Source organism: Agaricus bisporus (genome assembly GCF_000300575.1).
Source record: "Agaricus bisporus var. bisporus H97 unplaced genomic scaffold AGABI2scaffold_2, whole genome shotgun sequence".
Lineage (NCBI taxonomy): Eukaryota > Fungi > Basidiomycota > Agaricomycetes > Agaricales > Agaricaceae > Agaricus > Agaricus bisporus.
The window spans coordinates 1,426,452-1,442,501 of record NW_006267355.1 but is presented as its reverse complement, the minus strand read 5'-3'; the positions used below and the strand labels follow the sequence as shown (position 1 = coordinate 1,442,501).

The 16,050-nt window shown below is 47.9% G+C and overlaps 7 protein-coding genes across 7 annotated transcripts; 3 read left to right on the top strand and 4 right to left on the bottom strand.

The window, feature by feature from the left end:
* Nucleotides 1–26: 26 nt before the first annotated feature.
* Nucleotides 27–1,269, bottom strand: AGABI2DRAFT_216652 (hypothetical protein). Its single transcript, XM_006458181.1, has 4 exons — nucleotides 933–1,269; nucleotides 559–869; nucleotides 431–509; nucleotides 27–375 (listed from the first exon to the last, which is right to left on the bottom strand). Exons 1-4 carry the CDS (start codon nucleotides 1,263–1,265, stop codon nucleotides 355–357), a joined length of 744 nt encoding a protein of 247 aa, XP_006458244.1. The 5' UTR covers nucleotides 1,266–1,269; the 3' UTR covers nucleotides 27–354.
* A 101-nt stretch (nucleotides 1,270–1,370) lies between these two features.
* On the top strand, nucleotides 1,371–2,743 carry AGABI2DRAFT_148738 (hypothetical protein; the record flags this gene model as incomplete). Its single annotated transcript, XM_006458180.1, has 6 exons — nucleotides 1,371–1,410; nucleotides 1,476–1,568; nucleotides 1,617–1,708; nucleotides 1,768–2,173; nucleotides 2,230–2,399; nucleotides 2,453–2,743. 6 exons carry the CDS (start codon nucleotides 1,371–1,373, stop codon nucleotides 2,741–2,743), a joined length of 1,092 nt encoding a protein of 363 aa, XP_006458243.1.
* Nucleotides 2,744–3,690: 947 nt separating this feature from the next.
* Nucleotides 3,691–6,563, bottom strand: AGABI2DRAFT_199688 (hypothetical protein; the record flags this gene model as incomplete). Its single annotated transcript, XM_006458179.1, has 10 exons — nucleotides 3,691–3,757; nucleotides 3,808–4,088; nucleotides 4,137–4,507; nucleotides 4,562–4,870; nucleotides 4,927–5,462; nucleotides 5,512–5,726; nucleotides 5,784–6,189; nucleotides 6,239–6,329; nucleotides 6,378–6,437; nucleotides 6,497–6,563. The coding sequence occupies 8 exons, from the start codon at nucleotides 6,561–6,563 to the stop codon at nucleotides 4,356–4,358; spliced, it is 1,836 nt and encodes a 611-aa protein (XP_006458242.1). The 3' UTR covers nucleotides 3,691–3,757; nucleotides 3,808–4,088; nucleotides 4,137–4,355.
* A 1,309-nt stretch (nucleotides 6,564–7,872) lies between these two features.
* On the top strand, nucleotides 7,873–9,426 carry AGABI2DRAFT_115251 (hypothetical protein; the record flags this gene model as incomplete). The annotated part of the gene is made up of 10 exons (XM_006458178.1): nucleotides 7,873–8,177; nucleotides 8,237–8,295; nucleotides 8,347–8,486; nucleotides 8,533–8,690; nucleotides 8,746–8,926; nucleotides 8,981–8,996; nucleotides 9,052–9,152; nucleotides 9,208–9,226; nucleotides 9,292–9,337; nucleotides 9,393–9,426. The coding sequence occupies 10 exons, from the start codon at nucleotides 7,873–7,875 to the stop codon at nucleotides 9,424–9,426; spliced, it is 1,059 nt and encodes a 352-aa protein (XP_006458241.1).
* Nucleotides 9,427–9,925: 499 nt separating this feature from the next.
* AGABI2DRAFT_199684 (hypothetical protein) lies at nucleotides 9,926–12,561 on the top strand (the record flags this gene model as incomplete). The annotated part of the gene is made up of 8 exons (XM_006458177.1): nucleotides 9,926–10,195; nucleotides 10,265–10,492; nucleotides 10,540–10,701; nucleotides 10,757–10,908; nucleotides 10,960–11,280; nucleotides 11,336–11,779; nucleotides 11,831–12,181; nucleotides 12,239–12,561. 8 exons carry the CDS (start codon nucleotides 9,926–9,928, stop codon nucleotides 12,378–12,380), a joined length of 2,070 nt encoding a protein of 689 aa, XP_006458240.1. The 3' UTR covers nucleotides 12,381–12,561.
* Nucleotides 12,532–14,301, bottom strand: AGABI2DRAFT_190587 (hypothetical protein). The gene is made up of 3 exons (XM_006458176.1): nucleotides 14,285–14,301; nucleotides 13,491–14,236; nucleotides 12,532–13,441 (listed from the first exon to the last, which is right to left on the bottom strand). The coding sequence occupies exons 1-3, from the start codon at nucleotides 14,291–14,293 to the stop codon at nucleotides 12,694–12,696; spliced, it is 1,503 nt and encodes a 500-aa protein (XP_006458239.1). The 5' UTR covers nucleotides 14,294–14,301; the 3' UTR covers nucleotides 12,532–12,693.
* A 538-nt stretch (nucleotides 14,302–14,839) lies between these two features.
* Nucleotides 14,840–16,003, bottom strand: AGABI2DRAFT_190585 (hypothetical protein; the record flags this gene model as incomplete). The annotated part of the gene is made up of 2 exons (XM_006458175.1): nucleotides 14,840–15,456; nucleotides 15,503–16,003. The coding sequence occupies 2 exons, from the start codon at nucleotides 16,001–16,003 to the stop codon at nucleotides 14,923–14,925; spliced, it is 1,035 nt and encodes a 344-aa protein (XP_006458238.1). The 3' UTR covers nucleotides 14,840–14,922.
* Nucleotides 16,004–16,050: the final 47 nt, after the last annotated feature.

Here is a 16,050-nt window from a genome sequence, read left to right as displayed (position 1 = left end):
TCTCTCCTTTGGAGCGATAAAGTGAAGAGTTGATCTCATATGTTATGATAATGCAATAAATGAACTATTACATCAGGCACAATCGCCTGTCAACTATCTTGACCATCCAGATCGATATTAATCGTTAGGATTTGCTGGGTGAATCACTAGTGGGTCGAACTTCGGAGAGGAAGATCAGATGCCGACGGGAGATATCCGGGCCCGTAAATGGAGTGGATAGGCTAAGAAAAGGTCCACTAGTACCACCGAAGATTCGCCAGATATTGTGGGTGATGAAAAACTCGGATTCCGGCGCATTCTTTGCCAGCAACAATTTAAACCCTGGCTTATCATCATGACATTCAAGTGTCACATTCATAAGACCGTCGGAGAATCCTATATAGTTTGAGCCGAAGTCTGCGAGGTTCCTAAACATAGAGAGTTTACTTACCCTGATCAGAACGCTAAGGCGTTGACCACCTTCGGCTTTTTGTATAATAGAGTGTTTATAGGTATACCGAACATCACCACTGAGGCGATATTTTGAGGATGAAATACCGAGAACAGTCGAAAACATACCTTTGAATGTACACGCTTCCAGAAGGCAAGGAAAGCTGAACTGATGAAGCATCTCCTGGGGGGTCTAGTTGGAGAACTCTTTCGTTACCGAGACTCACTCCGAGTATCCAATTTCCGCTGGAATCGACGTTATCAATGTGAGGTAGAATGTAACCACGTGCGGCTAAATGTAGCAAATGCGTTTGAATGTTCTGGCTGGGACAAAGAGTGCGCAAGCGTTTAATCACGTTCGAAAGACCTTCAAACTGCTCTTCCGGCCACGAAGCAAGATGCATCTCGCGATAGCCGTGGATAACACCATCATAATGACCCTAAGGATTGCACGGACGCGTTTGCATATCAGGCTCGGTAAGGGGTATAAGTGCACCCCATACCTCTTGAAACTCGTAATAATCATCCGGAAAAAAGCAATTCTGCAAGCTGTCCGACTCCGCGACCTTTGAGGGCAATGATTTCAAATATGCTCTTCTTTTCTTTCGGCTCCTAATACTTTCAGCGTTGTCGAGTTTGTGTAAAGACGCCTGCAGTAGGAGCCTCTGTTCTTCGGGTTGCAAGTATGCGGGCCAGAACTTAATTCCTCCAACGTGCTCTTCAGGGGGCGACGGTCGGCCGGAGGAATAAGCTCTACGAATACGGGGTAGAGTCGTCGTGCGTAAGCACTTTTGAGAAACCGAACCTGCAGTAAGTCTGGTGATGTTTCTAGCCATCAAGGCAGGAGGGAGCAAAGCCGATGTTGAAATGGCCCATCACTGCATCAAGCCGCAACCAAGCCGAAGCCTTCTCGTATTTGTTCCCTTGTCCTGACCTTGTCTATGCCTGTTCCCCAAGAAGCATCACCTAATGAGGAGCCAAGTACGTTCAATCGGTTGGATTTTCGACTGCATATATCTCACGCAAAACTCTTCGGCCAGAACAAGGTGCGAGCGCACAGGCAGCTGCGGCACGCACCTTGGCCCGAGGCCTTGCTTTATATTTTTCACGTCCGGTTCGGTTATTTCGACCTTCCAAAAGTAACGTCTAGGAGTACTTATTGTTATTCTCTGATTGACTATACGAAGTTAGCGGCTGGCAATCCCTGAGGAGCTTAGCGGAACACCAGGGAGCAGCATATGACCATAAATTCGTGTCATCGCTGGTTAAAATTCACGGAGTGCGTCGTTGACTATTCTAAAATCTAAATATATCTTGACTTACTTGTTCCATGATCAGTTCGATGTTTTCCGCAAGCATTTCTTACCACCTCTGGTAGTGAATGCCATCCTTGGAACTGTCCTTTGGACGGCGTATGGCGCGGCCTATTCTGTGATCGAGCCTAATTTACATAACAAGCCTCTTACAAGTGCGGCCCTATCTGGAGGCATGGCGGGTGGTATTCAAGCCCTCGTCGCAGCACCTGTCGAGAACGTACGTTTCGTTATCGAAGGTGGCGCAGTAGGACAGTCTTGGTTACAGGCATGGAAATCTATGATGAGTGATTCGGCTTGGATCTCACCACAAGCGCACAGAGTTCAAGTAAAAGAAGCCCGTGCTTTTCGTAATTGGATGCGGGATGTCCAAGATCTGGCTGGTCGGGGATGGAGCGGGTGGGGTTGGGGATTTGCCAAAGATATTTGTGGTGAGTGGTATCGTGTCCTATCTCAAGTATCAACCTTGATTCAAATATCATCCAAGCCTTCTCGGCATTCTTCACAATATTCGAGGCCACGAGGAGAATTGGCCAGGCCACCAAGGTGCATTCGGAAAGCTTTATGTCCAAGTTTGATGAATCCGGAACTCGCTTTGGGTCTATGAAGCGCCATACTCCGCGCGTTCTTAATAGCATCGTGCTCGTAACAGGAGGCGTGAGTTCCGAAACGGTCCTCATTTGCTCATGACATCTCACTGCGGGGGAAAGGTTTTTGCAGGATTAGCATATGAAGTCGTCTGCCGGCCTTGGGACCGTGCCAGACGCCTCATTCACCTGTACAAAATCGAGCCGACACAGTCCAAGGTCTTCCAGCCTCTTTCTGACGCCATTCGAGCAGAGGGATTCATGGTTTTCTTCCGCGATACCAATTCTGTGGCGCACGACGTAAATCCTGGGTTGCGGGCTAAGTTGATGGGTGCAGCCAGAGTGCTCGGACGCGTCGGTCCATGGGGTATTGGCTTTCTCGTTTGGGAGATGTACGGATCCGGCCTTTCATGACTACTTATATCCTCGCTCATACTCTTTGCATGGCGGAATAGATGAAATTGCATAATTATTATGTAATACACGGTGCTTGACGAAGCGGTTAAGTGGAATGCATACCCCAATATCGTACCCTAATCAGATCCATCGTTTTTTTCACTATGCCTCGTTGTTCTCGCGGAGGATGCAATGCCGACTATGTTGACGGCTCAACCGATACATGCACCCATCATCCTGGTGGACCTGTGGGTCGTTTCCCTCGAAATTTCCCGTTTTGTTTTTCCAGAGGCTGACAACAATTTGAAAACAAAAAGGTTTTCCACGAAGGCCTGAAATCTTGGTCATGTTGTTCGGATGTCAGTAAACCGGTTCTGTCCTTCGATGAGTTCCTCGCAATTCCCGTGAGATCCATTCCGTCAAGTTCGTCATACGTTTGAGAGTGACACTAGTTGGATGTAGGGATGTGCAAAGGTCATTGGCCATACTTCTGAAGCCCCCAAAGCTTCTGAACCAAAGCCCGCCCCTTCTGCTACATTCTCCGTGGTTGAGTCATCCAACAAAGATGGAAAAGAGACGTTCATGACTACTCCGGCTCAAAAGAGTTTATCGACGGCTGATAAAAAAGCCCCCCCGGCCTGGGTCATTGAGGAAGACGACCCTACTGTTCCGATCTCACCTGGGACCCCATGCAAGAGGAAAGGCTGTGGTGTTCCTTTTGTCAGCGACGAAGAGAGCAGACAAGGTGACGGTCCGGGGACAATCTGTGTCTATCATCCAGCACCGGTAAGTTAAGATATTTCCGGAGTTTCGAAACTCATACTAGGTGGAATTGATTTAGCCAATCTTTCGAGAAGGCAGCAAGGTAGCCATTTATGATCATCGTGCAAATACAGGTCTGCTCAGCTGTTTGATATCCAGGGATACCTCTGCTGCAAACGCCGAGTTTTGGAATTCGATGAGTTCCTGAAGATTCGAGGCTGCAAGACTGGGCGTCACGTTTTCGCCGTTAAGGCGACAGCACTGTCCGCTGTAAGTTTAGGATACATTGAACCATGTGTAATGCTTACTTCGGCCGCCAGGCGGACGAAATGGTTGACTGCCGTATAGATCATTACCAGACTCGGGACAAGGTTTTCGTTTCTGTGTTTGCCAAACAAGCCGATAAAGAACAGAGTGTCATACGATTCGATTCAGCAGAGCAGGTGCGTTCAACGTTAACAGGTCGATCCAGACACCTCCATCCTCTTTCCAGGTTGTACTTGATCTTCACCTGCCAGGGTCCAAACGGTTTTCGCGTGTGTTGAATCTCGCTGGACCGATTGATACAGCCCATAGCACTTACCACTTTTTCAACACAAAGGTGATTTTTCCCTTTAGTCATTGCCATCTCCGGATTAATGTGTTCTAGATTGAGTTACAACTAAAGAAAGCAGATAATCGTGGCTGGGTATTGCTGGAAAAATCAGATCGTAACCTTGAGGGCTTAAACTATACGTTTGGCGTTGGTGGTCGGTCTGGAACTGTCGGCGGAAAGGAAATGTGCCTTGATGCAGTTAACAAGGCTGTCATACCACAATGAATTGATTAATAAACGTCTAGAATACTCTATCTTGAAACGAATGGAGCATTACAAAACCCCAGGTTTTTCTATGGTCTGGTACATCTGAATTAAATCGCCTTCGCGAAGATCCGCAAAATTTACGAAGCTCAAGCCACACTCTGAGCCTTTTCGCACCTCAGTCACATCTTTCTTGAGGACGCGCATGGTGTCCAAGGATCCTGAAATAATCATTGAGCCATATAGACAACATCAAAATTGAAAAAAGAACATACCATCGTGTATGACGGAACCGTCTCTAACGATTCGTGCAAATTTAGCCTTCTCAATCAGACCATTGACCACGCGACAGCCAGCAATCTTTTTCACTTCTTTGGCCTTGAGATGAATGTCGAACAACTGGAGAACCGATGCTTCACCAGTCACTGTTGTCTCTGTGATTGTAGGTAGAAGCGCAGCCACTCTTTTACGAACGTCCTCCATTAAATGGTAAATAATCGGAGACTCAGTTATAGGCACAGCATTTTGCGCTGCCGCACTCTGCACCGAGCGGGGAACTGAGACCGAGAAGGCAACGATAGTGGCTGTTCATAGTACTTCAATCGACATACTCGCATGGAGGAAGTTTGTGAGATCGTACCATTTACAGCTTTTGCCATGAGCACGTCCGAATCTGTAACATCTCCAACACCGGCAGACACAATTTTTGTCATAGCCTCCTTGTTTCCAATGCCTTGCAATGCCCCTTCAATTGCTTCCGCACTCCCACTCACATCAGCTTTTATGATCAATTTCAGCTCTTTAGGGCCGTCAGCCTCTGCAACAGGATCGATATGATTATCGGTCTTGTTAACCTCTGCTTTTTTCCGTTCCCGCTCTTCTTTCCTTGTAGCATTGATAGCATCTACGTCAGCCAACGAGGCGGCAATGCCTGCCATTCGCACTCGATTTGCCAGCGCCTTCTTCACATCTGACTCTTTGCCATCAAGTACTTCATCTCCGGCCTTTGGCAGCGTTTTCCAGCCCGACACAGTAACTGCCATACCAGGAGTTGCGACTTTGACACTTTTTCCATTTGAGTCAGTCATGAGGCGGACTTTGGCCATGTGAGCGCCACTTAAACAATGAGAGCCTGTTTTGAGGGATCCTCGCAACACCAGAATTGTGGCGACAGGACTGAAAGGAACTCAGGTTTCGTACCATCAAACGAAATTGGACTACTCACCCTAATCCCTTTGTTACCCTTGACTCCAGCACATAACCGTGAACAGCACCCTCCTTTTCGGCGCGGAGGTCCTGCACTTCCGCCATCGCTGCTAATGTTTCTACGAGCTCTGGAAGGCCCTTGCCTGTCAAACCGGATACCTCCACAGAAGGCACATCACCGCCAAACGATTCCAGCTGAATGCCTTCCGCCATCAGCGCCAATTTGACAGCTTCCTGGACAACCATATTTTTAGCTTCAAAAGGATGCCACTAAAAATGGATGATACTTGCAGCATTGGCATCCGGCTTGTCGATCTTGTTAATAGCAACGACGTGACCAACATTACCAGTGTCTTTTTTGAGAAGGTTAATCACTTCCTTAGTTTGGGGCATGATACCGTCATCTGCGGCTACAACAAGTACCACGATATCTGTGGTACTAGCGCCCCGTTCTCGCATAGCTGAAAATGCAGCATGACCTGGAGTATCAAGGAATGTGATGTGGTGCTGTCCTTGTGATGAATTTACTGGAACGGAAAAGGCTCCAATATGTTGAGTAATGCCTCCTGCTTCCCCTTTGGCGACTGCTGAGGATCGAAGTGTATCAAGCAGCGTCGTTTTGCCATGGTCTACGTGCCCCATGATTGTTACAATAGGTGGTCGGAGGGACAGACAGGAGGAATCAGGGCGTAATGTGCTGAGCGCTTGAGGTAAATCAGGGAGCTTATCGCAATATGTCCACTCACGGAGGGTATAGATCGAAGGCAGCTTCATCATCAACGATGGGATTTCGCCCAAGTTCTTCAGCCAGGAGAACCGCATAATCAGAAGTTAAGACTATAACGATAGGATTAGTTGTGGCACGGCACGTTTGGAAAAGTTTACCATGATCATGAATTGCTTCCTCTCCCATCCCGGCTTCAATCATCTTGCGAATGAGGTAGTCTGAACGAAGTGTTAGTTCTAATGCAATGACACGAGGAAAAACAGATATGATCTCATACTTAGTTTCATATTCAGTATCTTCGCCAGTCTACCGACAGTCACTGTCGATGGGATGTACACGTCCATTCGAGGTTTAGCCTTCAGACGGGGAAGGTTTATTTTAGGGCTCTTCGTGCTCTCAGGTTGGGTATTCTCTCGATTTTCAGGTCGAGATCTCCGGTGTTTTTCATCATTGTGAAGTTTTTGTACCACAGAACCGCGGGTCTTGTAATTATTTGCACGCTGGCGACTTGCCCGCGAAGCATCCCTGGACTCCCATAAGTCGCCTTGGGTTTCGTCTAGCTCCGGCTCATCACTAAAAGTCTCTGGTTCTTGAGTCACTACAGTTTCTTGAGAAATGCTTCCGCTTTTCTTTACATCCTCCGTCGCAGCTGGTTGCTTCCTGCTGAGTAGACCTCTGGAGGGCTGTAGTTCCTTCTGACTGTTTGGCCTCTGTTTCCAACGTTGATCGCGATTCAGATTGCGGTTTAAATTGCGGTCAGGCACAGATGATAATGGAGACCATTTGTTGGAGGATGGTTTACGAAGGGGGGTTGCAAGACGGGAAGAAGTTTGCGGTGATTGCAGGAACTCTACGGAGCATTAGTCGCATAAACCATTGACATTCAGATGAAGACAAACGACTTTCTAAATGTGGAGGTTCTCGCTTGCTGGTAGGGGCGCTCGGGCGAGCCCATGATTTAGCGGTGGGCACTCCCTGGGGATAGAGGTAAAGGCGTTACTCGAAGTAGGTTAACGAGGTCGTACGTACTTTGTCAAATTGCAGAGGAGCCCATTTGGAGGGGGTAGGTGACGGTTCTGCCGGGCCGTCTGTTAACTAATGCGAAAGGTCATTGTGAATGGGCAGAGCGCTTGAAAGCTATCGCACCCTTATTCTAGCTGCTGTGGCTGCTGTCCGAGTTTGACCAGACTGGCGCAGTATTGGCAGCAATGATCGTCGGCGCATCTGCCTGGCTTGAACAGGGACCCGTAACGCCAACTGCGGGAGAGTAGGCGATGAGTTGAGTATTCGGAAGTCGAGAGGTAAGCTCGAAGCAAACTTTGAATCTGCTGGTGCACGTGAGTCTCGTGTTCCCGTTCCGCCAGCACAACCGGCCAAGCCCGCCAGCAGAAATGCTGATTTTCAGTGAATCACTGTAGTGCTCCCAGAGCCTGGAATGATCTCAGCTACGATTAAATGTAAAGGATAGTTGGCAGTCAAACAAATTATTTAAGAGGCAGAAACATGCCTGTACTTCAAGTTCACTGCTGCAGGTTGAATGTGTGCCTAGTTCCATTTATATCGACATGTCACGCCAATGTAACTCAGCCATTAATATCTTGAAGACTAACAGCGGGAATACCTCACCTCCTTATGTCTTTTCTAACCAGCAGAATGTCGCTCTCAAGACCTGCTCTTTGGAACGAACGGTGTTTTTTCATCTCGCAGCAACGCCGCTTTTATGCTCTGAGTCGATTTCCGACGAAACGAGCTGCTGGACCAGGGAGAAGCCGAGAAAATATGAACCCGAAAAATTCCTCTTCTTCGCAACAGCCCATTCAAGGAAAAATTCCTCTTGAGAACATACCCTCGGATTCTGAGTCTCGTTTGTGGCATACTTCTCAACGACCTCCAACCAGCAATCCTGAGGAAGGTCTCCGCCGGTTACTCATGGAGAACGAAACTCTGATTGTCGAACGGTTGTTCAAATTATTCCTTGGTTAATCCCTCACCATGTTAACATTCGATGGTCTCGCAGGCAGATGGAGATGCTCAATATCTTTGTCGGTTTTGAGCAATGCAATAAATATACTATAAGTCAATATCCTGGCCATAATGGTTAAGTCCAGCAACTGAATCGTGTCCCAGGTAACGAAGAAGGTCAGCCTCTTGGATTCATCGCTGAAGAAGATCGAGGCTTCCTTGGTACCGTCGCTCGTCAGGCATTCGCTACCCATCGTCCTTTCCGAGCCATCGTCCTTGACAGCAGTGGTTCTCCGATTCTATGGGTCAGATGTCATGCATCCTGCCTCGAGTCTGCTAACATCACAACAGTTAAGGCGACCCTTTGCTTGGATCAATTCTAGGATGTACGTTCAACGCCTGAAGGACTTTTCAAATTACACCCCAGAAGGTGAACCAGTTTTAGACACGCTTGGAGAAGCTCAACAGGTGTGGCACCCTTGGCGGAGACGCTATGATCTCTTCCTCAGGTAGCTTCCTTACCTTAGACCCCTTCTGATGCTGACGTTGGGTCCTCGCACAAAGGGAGGGAACTGAAAGGGTCCTATCGCTCGCATCAGGACCCCAATCTGAACCCGAAACCGCCGTGTTTAGCCAAGTCGCCAAAATCGATGCACCCTTTCTTGCATGGGACTTTCGGTTGCAGGATGGATATGACCAGGATATAGCGTTCATTAGTCGTGCTTTCGGGGGTTTTGGTCGAGAGGTGATTCTAGAGCAGCACCCTTTGCTTTGAGACGTTACTAACTCTAAAAGCAAGATCTTTACTGATACTGGTACTTCTATTCATTAATGACAGCGGAGATCCGTGATGTTCTAAACCCTGATAAGGTCGTTATTCGATCTCCTTCAAACCCGTCGCAGCTCTTCCGGGTGGGCAAGGCTACGTGCCTCAATCCACTTCTAGGGTTCTCTCCCTAGATGAACGTGCGGTACGTATTCAGCTCGGCCAATTTGGTTGCTTGCACTAATTCATTTTGCTATTAGCTCTTCCTTGCTCTTGCTAGTATGCCCTTTCATCTCTCTCCTGCATGCATCCTTTTTGAGACTTTCTCGAATTTAACTTCACAGTAAACATTGATGCGGACTATTTTTCCCGTCATTCACACATGGGAGGGTAAGCCAGATATTTGGTTTGGATGTAGCATCTTTCTGACTTGTCGGCTTCGCAGTGGAGGTCTCTTTCATTTTTTACCCTGGGAATAATTCGTCCGAAATTCCATGATTTTGGCCACCAATGAGATGGCGATTTAGAATCTCAATTATCGCCGATGTCAGTCGTGGCAGGAAACCTAGGAAAAACATATCTTCCTGTCCAGAATCCACCTTGCCGAGGACCATGAGGGACCATGAGATTGCTGCAATATCTAGGGATCGCTTATCAGACCCGCGATTTTTTCACTCGATAAGGGAGCCCTGCATATGGCACATGTTTTATGCTCTTTCGAATTTTTCGTAAAATTTGTCAATTAAACTCCGAGTTGAATAGATATTATCATTTTCTCTTCGGCCGCCGAGTTTACATGTTGCCTCGAGGTGGGGGTGAAAATACGGGGCAGCTTTGGAGGAAAAGCGCCGTTCTGAAGACGCGAGCGGCCTCATGGTCGCCTGTGAGGAGTTCTGTACCTGCGATACGCGAGTTTGAACTTCGCGACAGATTCTTTGTTTACGCGTCGCGTGATGGGGTGCTCATCTCCTCTCCTCCATGGTCTTCATCACTCCCCCAGATCACGCTCAGCCAGGAAAGCAATCCTATGCAGACGCCTACAATGCCATCCTCGCGGCACACCGCCGTTCCCCGCTCACATCCGCGTCCTCCGTCATCGTCCTCGTCGCGCCAGACGTAGATGCTCTCTGCGCATCCAAAATGCTCGCTCGTCTTTTCAAACAAGATGATGTCATATACACCATCATCCCTGTCGCCGGCGTAGATGATTTCACCACAATTAAAGACGAGCTCAGGCAGAACAATGAAGTTCGTCTGCTTTAAACTTTTGATTAATTGAAACTCGCGTCGCGCTCACATTAAAAGCATTTTCCCTAGCTGCATACACTCGTCTTGCTTAATATTGGTGGATACCTCGATCTCCCATCTCCCCATTGGTTTGGCGATTTCAGGTCTAGCGTAACAATCCATGTCATCGATTCCGTCAGACCTCGTAACTTGTCCACCCTTTTTGGAGCGGGAGAAAATGGCGAACGAATTATCGTATGGGACGATGGCGAGGCTAATAAACTCATAGAGGAGAGGAAATCCTGGGAAGCTCTTGAGGTATGTTGATTTCAGGCTAGATGGAGCTCCCGTTGAACCATTTCAAGTATGAACCGCTCCCTGATTCTGACGATGAATATTCAGATGAGGAGTACGAGGATCACGACTCGGATGAACAGGAAGAAAATTCTGACCCCGAAAATTCGAGAAAGCGAGGAATGTCCACGGAGCCCAGATCACGAAAACGACGGCGACTGGATGACGATAATGTATCTATTGCATTTTGCTAGGCATAAGATGTTATTACTGACGTTTAATGCTCAGCAACCTCAACGGATGTCTCGAGAAGATCATGACCAACATGTCGCACGATTGAACAAATACTACCTTGGTGGTACTTGGTACGGACAAAGCGTATCGAGTACAATATATACCCTCGCCACGCTCATGGAGAGAGTGGATAATGACTTCCTCTGGTAAGTTTGCATGGGTTGGTGGGTCTCCTTCTCTCTGACCAGGTTTTACAGGCTTGCAATCCTCGGCCTTACTTATCAGTATGTTACATCACGGATTACGCGCGAAGACTACGAGGCATATCATGGCCTTTACTATGACGAAGTTTTCCGGCTCAATCCTCTTCCACCCGGCTATACCAACGGTTCTACTTTCCTGTTGTCACTGAGCCCAGACGATGCAAGCGTACGTGCGACTGAGGAGTTGCGCTTTATGTTTTTCCGTCACTGGACGCTCTATGATGCCATGTACCATTCAAGTTATGTTGCGAGCAAGCTTGGGATATGGAAAGAGCGAGGGCGGAAACGTCTGACAGGTTTACTTGCAAAGATGGGGTAAGATTGGTCGCTGCAACTGTAAAATTTGTTTTTATTGAACCTCTCAATGTAGGTTTTCATTGTCTCAGACGCAACAATCCTATACGCATATGGATATGGATCTTAAACGAGCATTAGTGGACAAGTTCAATGAGACGGCGCCGGAATATGGACTGGTGGAACTGACTTATCCTTCTTTTGTCCGTTGCTACGGATATCGTTCCCAACCTTTTTCCGCAGCAGATGCGACGGAAGGTATCAGTGCTCTGATAGATGTCGCTGGCGGTCTACCTCTGGAAATTGAAGTTGAAGGGACTCGAAATGGAGGAGAGTGGTTTGGTGGTGGCAGGACTTGGGAAACACCAGGAACTCAGGGTAGAAAGAAGGGTGAGGATCGTCGGCAGAACGTTGCAATGGGCCAGAACAATGCTAGCGCGAGCGTTGAAGGGAATGACGGAGAACAAGAGGTAGCGTGGTGGGTCAAGAACTTTTGGACAGCATATGATGCATTGTCCGAGTACGTTTTGTGATTATCTTGTTCTCTAAGATGCGCTGACCACACAAGTAGTTTTGATGCATTACAACAATCAATTCGGTTGTCAATGTCTCTTCATCGTTCGATAATTGAACAAGGCACTTCAATAATTGATAAACAAGACATACGAACCATGCGAAATCACCGAGTAGTTGTCATAACACAAGGACCCAAGCTCGAATTGTTTTCACATCCTGGCGTCTTGATGCGTTTAGCTCTTTGGCTCGTCGATGCGTTGAGGGACCGTGTACCGGCATCTCAAAACACTGTGCAGAGTAAACGCAGAGGAATGCCTTTTGTTGTCGCTTGCTTACATGAACATAAAGATGCATATATTATTGTTGGTGTCACTGCTGCCATGGAATTCGGTGATGTCAAAAAGAAGTGAGTAGACTCTGTTCGAGAACCTTTTGGTAGCTGAATTTTTTTTTTTGTGGATAGTCATTTTGCTCTTGCATTTGTCGAGGCCAGGGATAGGTGTAATGCCACGACGCACCATTCGTCTTTCGACACAAGCATCATCGAAGTGCGCAGGGAGCATATCAAAACATTTCTTGCTGCTCTTTGTGAAGGTCCAGAATGATCATAATTTGAGAATTTTATTCTTGACTACTTATACGTTAAACATATAGTTTATGTATAAAAGTACTACGATGTATGCCAGGAAATAGAAATACACATGTTTGGTTTCCTGTGTAGTCTGTTATGCAATATGCGAGCGTGCGCTATATATTATGTAGAGGAGAGGGAAAGGAAGGAGTGTTAGAAAAAATTATAGGAAACAAGAATAGCGATCGCAAATGTCCCGCAAAGAACCTGACGGTCCTCTGAAGATAAATTTGCATGAATGAATGTGTCAGTACCTTGTAATGGTAGTTGGGTTATCAATGTCCAAGTCAAGCCTGAATCTGCACTTCAACAACCCTCAGATCGTTCGCCAACGCCTCTGCCTCCTCGTTTCTGGATTGAGCCTCTTCAATGCACTCAATATCGTCATTGTCGTCATCTTCGCTACGCAAAGTCATCAAGACTATTCCACCAGAAAGTTTTTTGCCTTTCTTTTTGTCTTGGTCAGAGCCCAATTCGGAAGAAGCACTGACGGTGGTAGGACAGACGGAAACGGAGATATCATCGTTGTCGCAGGTATCAGAAGAGGAGGAGTCGGAGTACCGGTCGGAGTCATCTTCTTCGTCAGAGTGCCAGAGCCCTTCCTCGTCTTCTAGGTTGTCGAAATCAAAGTCGTCCAAGTCCTGCAAGGTAAGAAAGTCCTTGTCTACGTCTTCGGCCCAATCCTCCGAGTCATCAGATAGATTCGAAGAGGAATCTAGGCCGTTGTAGTTGATGAAAGAGTCCGTGTGCGGTGGCTCGTCAGCGGAACGCTGATATGGGAAGCTCAAAAAGACTGCATCAGGATCGGGAGCTTCCTGTGGATCGTCTGATGGGGATGGATCCATCATGACCATAGCATATTGTTCTCGCAACTGTTGAGCCTCTTGGATTCTCGCGGTCTCGAACGCACGGAAAGCCAGAAAGTTTTTCAAAAGAGTGTCGCTGGCACAAGCGCCACAGTGCTTTGATGCCGCAAACCAGGCATGGATACCCCAGCCTCCGTAGTGTTGCGCACGGCGGGTACCGTCGCAGATACTTTCAGAAATCAGAACAATGGAGGAGAATGAAAGCAGTAGGGACAGACCTTCTACAACGGGTAAGAGGCAGTTTGACCAAGGGTCTTTCGAAAACGCTGTCCTTTGCCCTCCTTGCACTGGTCTGTTGATTGACGAAACCAGTATACCGCAAAAAGGTCCAGGCGCAACGAGGGGCTTCCGACCTTGAAGGATTGAAGTAGGAAGGCATAGCGGGAGCGTGGGGATTCTTTTCTCGGAATTTGTTCCACTTGAGCATGAAGTTTTGCTGCTGCAATCTGAGAGTCATGAGGGGGTTCACTGGGGGCGGTGGAGGTGGGCGGCGAGGGACGGGGCGTGCTAGAGTAGTGTTTCCTGATTCGAGAGACATCAGGGATTTCAGCTTTTTCAAGTAAGCAGGGCAGATGGATGGAGACATGCTCGAGGAGGGAAGGAGATTTGAGTTGTGACTGGGAGAGGGATCTTTAGTGTGAGTGGGTTGAAAGGAAGGTGCAGAAGCGGGTTTAATGTTGTTGTTGTAGTTTTCAATGAAGGAATCCAATTGAAAAGCGCCCCAGATTGACGAGTCGGACGAGTCCGGAGTGGAGGGAGTGGTGGGCCTGTCAGAGGTGAGCTCAAAGTCAAGAGGAGAATATGGCATGGGAGAGGGCTTGGAAAGGCCAGGCGGAGGGAAAGGATAGTCGGAAGAGCCGGAGTGTGCTTGGGAATCTGGAGAAGAAATGTCGGGGTTGGGGTGGGTTGCGGGTGGGAGAGCGAGGTCGGCAGAGTTCTGAATTCGCCAGAGTCGACACTGGATCTGAAAAGCGGTCAGCAAATGGTGAGGAGGGAAGAGAAAAGGACGGACGGAAGGCATGATAAGAGGAGACGGACAAAAGAGAGACGCAAGCGGTTGTCTACTCATTGTGGTCACATTATATAAGCATCGCCACAGCACCGCCGCATGTCCTTGTTCTCTTCCTCGCTCACAATGTCGGCCTTCTCCTCTCCCCGCTCAGCCTCCTCACCCGCTCTTACCCGCTCACCATCGCCCGTATCTGACCAGGAACACTACTCCGACGATTCCGACAGTGGCCAGTCCAGTCCAGGCCCCCTCTATCTCGGCCACACGCGGTGGAAGCAAGCCCAGCCCCATACCCCCGGTCAGCATCACACACTCCTCCCCAACAACGACGACCCAGGCACCCACCGAAGAAGGAAAGTCAGAACAAGATACACTACTTATAGAAAAGTCTACCATGAGCAGCATCTCTGTAAGTCTTTCGCTCATGAGATGCCAATTCTCATTCTTCTCTGCTAGCCAGAGACTTCTTCCTCATCCTCACTTTCTGCTTCGTGCTTGCCTGTTTCCTCGTCTGCTTGACACGTCCCGCACTCCGGACCTGGTTCTCCAACCCCGTATCATTTGTCGATCTTGACGAGTATGTTAACTCTTATATTCTATTACCGAATTAAGTTAAAAATACATATAGATTCTGATCATCTTCACTCTTCATAAATCCTCGCACCGCCTCCCCCCCATCTGACCATTAGCGCCTTTCCATCCCCCGTCGGCTGTGTAAATGCCACCTGTCCCTTCCTCGGATCAAGAGGACATCCATGTATAAAATTTGCCGCAGCCGCATCCAGTAGTGCACTCGCTATTCCTTGCCGTCGGTATGTTGACGGCACGAATAACCGCGGAACACCCATAGGTGTCGGAAGGGGTTCCGGGTGACAGAATAAGCCCGTCCCACTGTCGACCATGACTAGATGTCCCCCTCGTCCCAGATTCTCTTTATCTCCATTATCAGCATCATCGTTTACCTTCACTTCTTCAGCAATTGCCATCGCGCTGGATATTCTTTGTGCCACAACGCAACCCACAATCTTTTCTCGGCTGGAACCGAGACTAGAACTACCTGAATTCGCAGACGTTTGCGGCAGAAGAAACATGTATATCTTGCAATTTCGGATACATTCTTGTCTTAACGCCGGTGAAGATAGGCTTAAATTAATAGTTTGTAAAAGAGCGGATATCTGTAGAACATTAGTATATATGTAGCATTTGTGTTGTATAACGGACCTTGGAGCCTATTTTGCCTGAACAATCCACGGGACATGAAATGATTCTTCCGCGTTTGCCACTCTTTCCAATTTTAACCTGACTCGCAACTTCGACAACCCCAACCTTGGAACTCTCCCTTTCCTCTTCTTTCCCCCATTCCATGCCTCTTTGTACCCGCACACAATGCGTCCGATGAAGACTTTCATCTTCAGGTGCCCCTTTGGTATAAGACAAATTGCATAATGGACAGGTACGAAGCGTGCTTTTGTCGATTGAGAAGTGGAGTTGAGTTAATGATGATGATGATAACGGCGCCTTTTGTTTCTTCTTGGAGGCAGTACTCCCAACAGACAGCTTTCTTTGGCGTTTCATGGGAGGAATGGTTGGAACATTGCTCGAAGCTGTCGTTAATACCTCTTCCAAAGGTCGTTTACGCTTAGCCACTACAGAAGGTGAAGATACGTTATCAGGCTTTCGTTGCGAAGAGATTCGAGAGCTATATGTGTGTTTGACGTGCATGGTAAATGCGTTGGAAGGAGACGAGTCATTGTGACTGCTGTTATAAC

Coding starts and splice junctions, on each gene's coding strand:
- AGABI2DRAFT_190587 (XM_006458176.1), bottom strand. Junction 13,442..13,490: donor CCTCTTACCCGTTGTAGAAG/GTCTGTCCCTAC, acceptor GATTTCTGAAAG/TATCTGCGACGGTACCCGCC.
- AGABI2DRAFT_216652 (XM_006458181.1), bottom strand. CDS start 1,265: ATGGCTAGAAACATCACCAGACTTACTGCAGGTTCGGTTTCTCAAAAG. Junction 870..932: donor ATTATTACGAGTTTCAAGAG/GTATGGGGTGCA, acceptor TGCAATCCTTAG/GGTCATTATGATGGTGTTAT. Junction 376..430: donor GCCTTAGCGTTCTGATCAGG/GTAAGTAAACTC, acceptor CAAACTATATAG/GATTCTCCGACGGTCTTATG.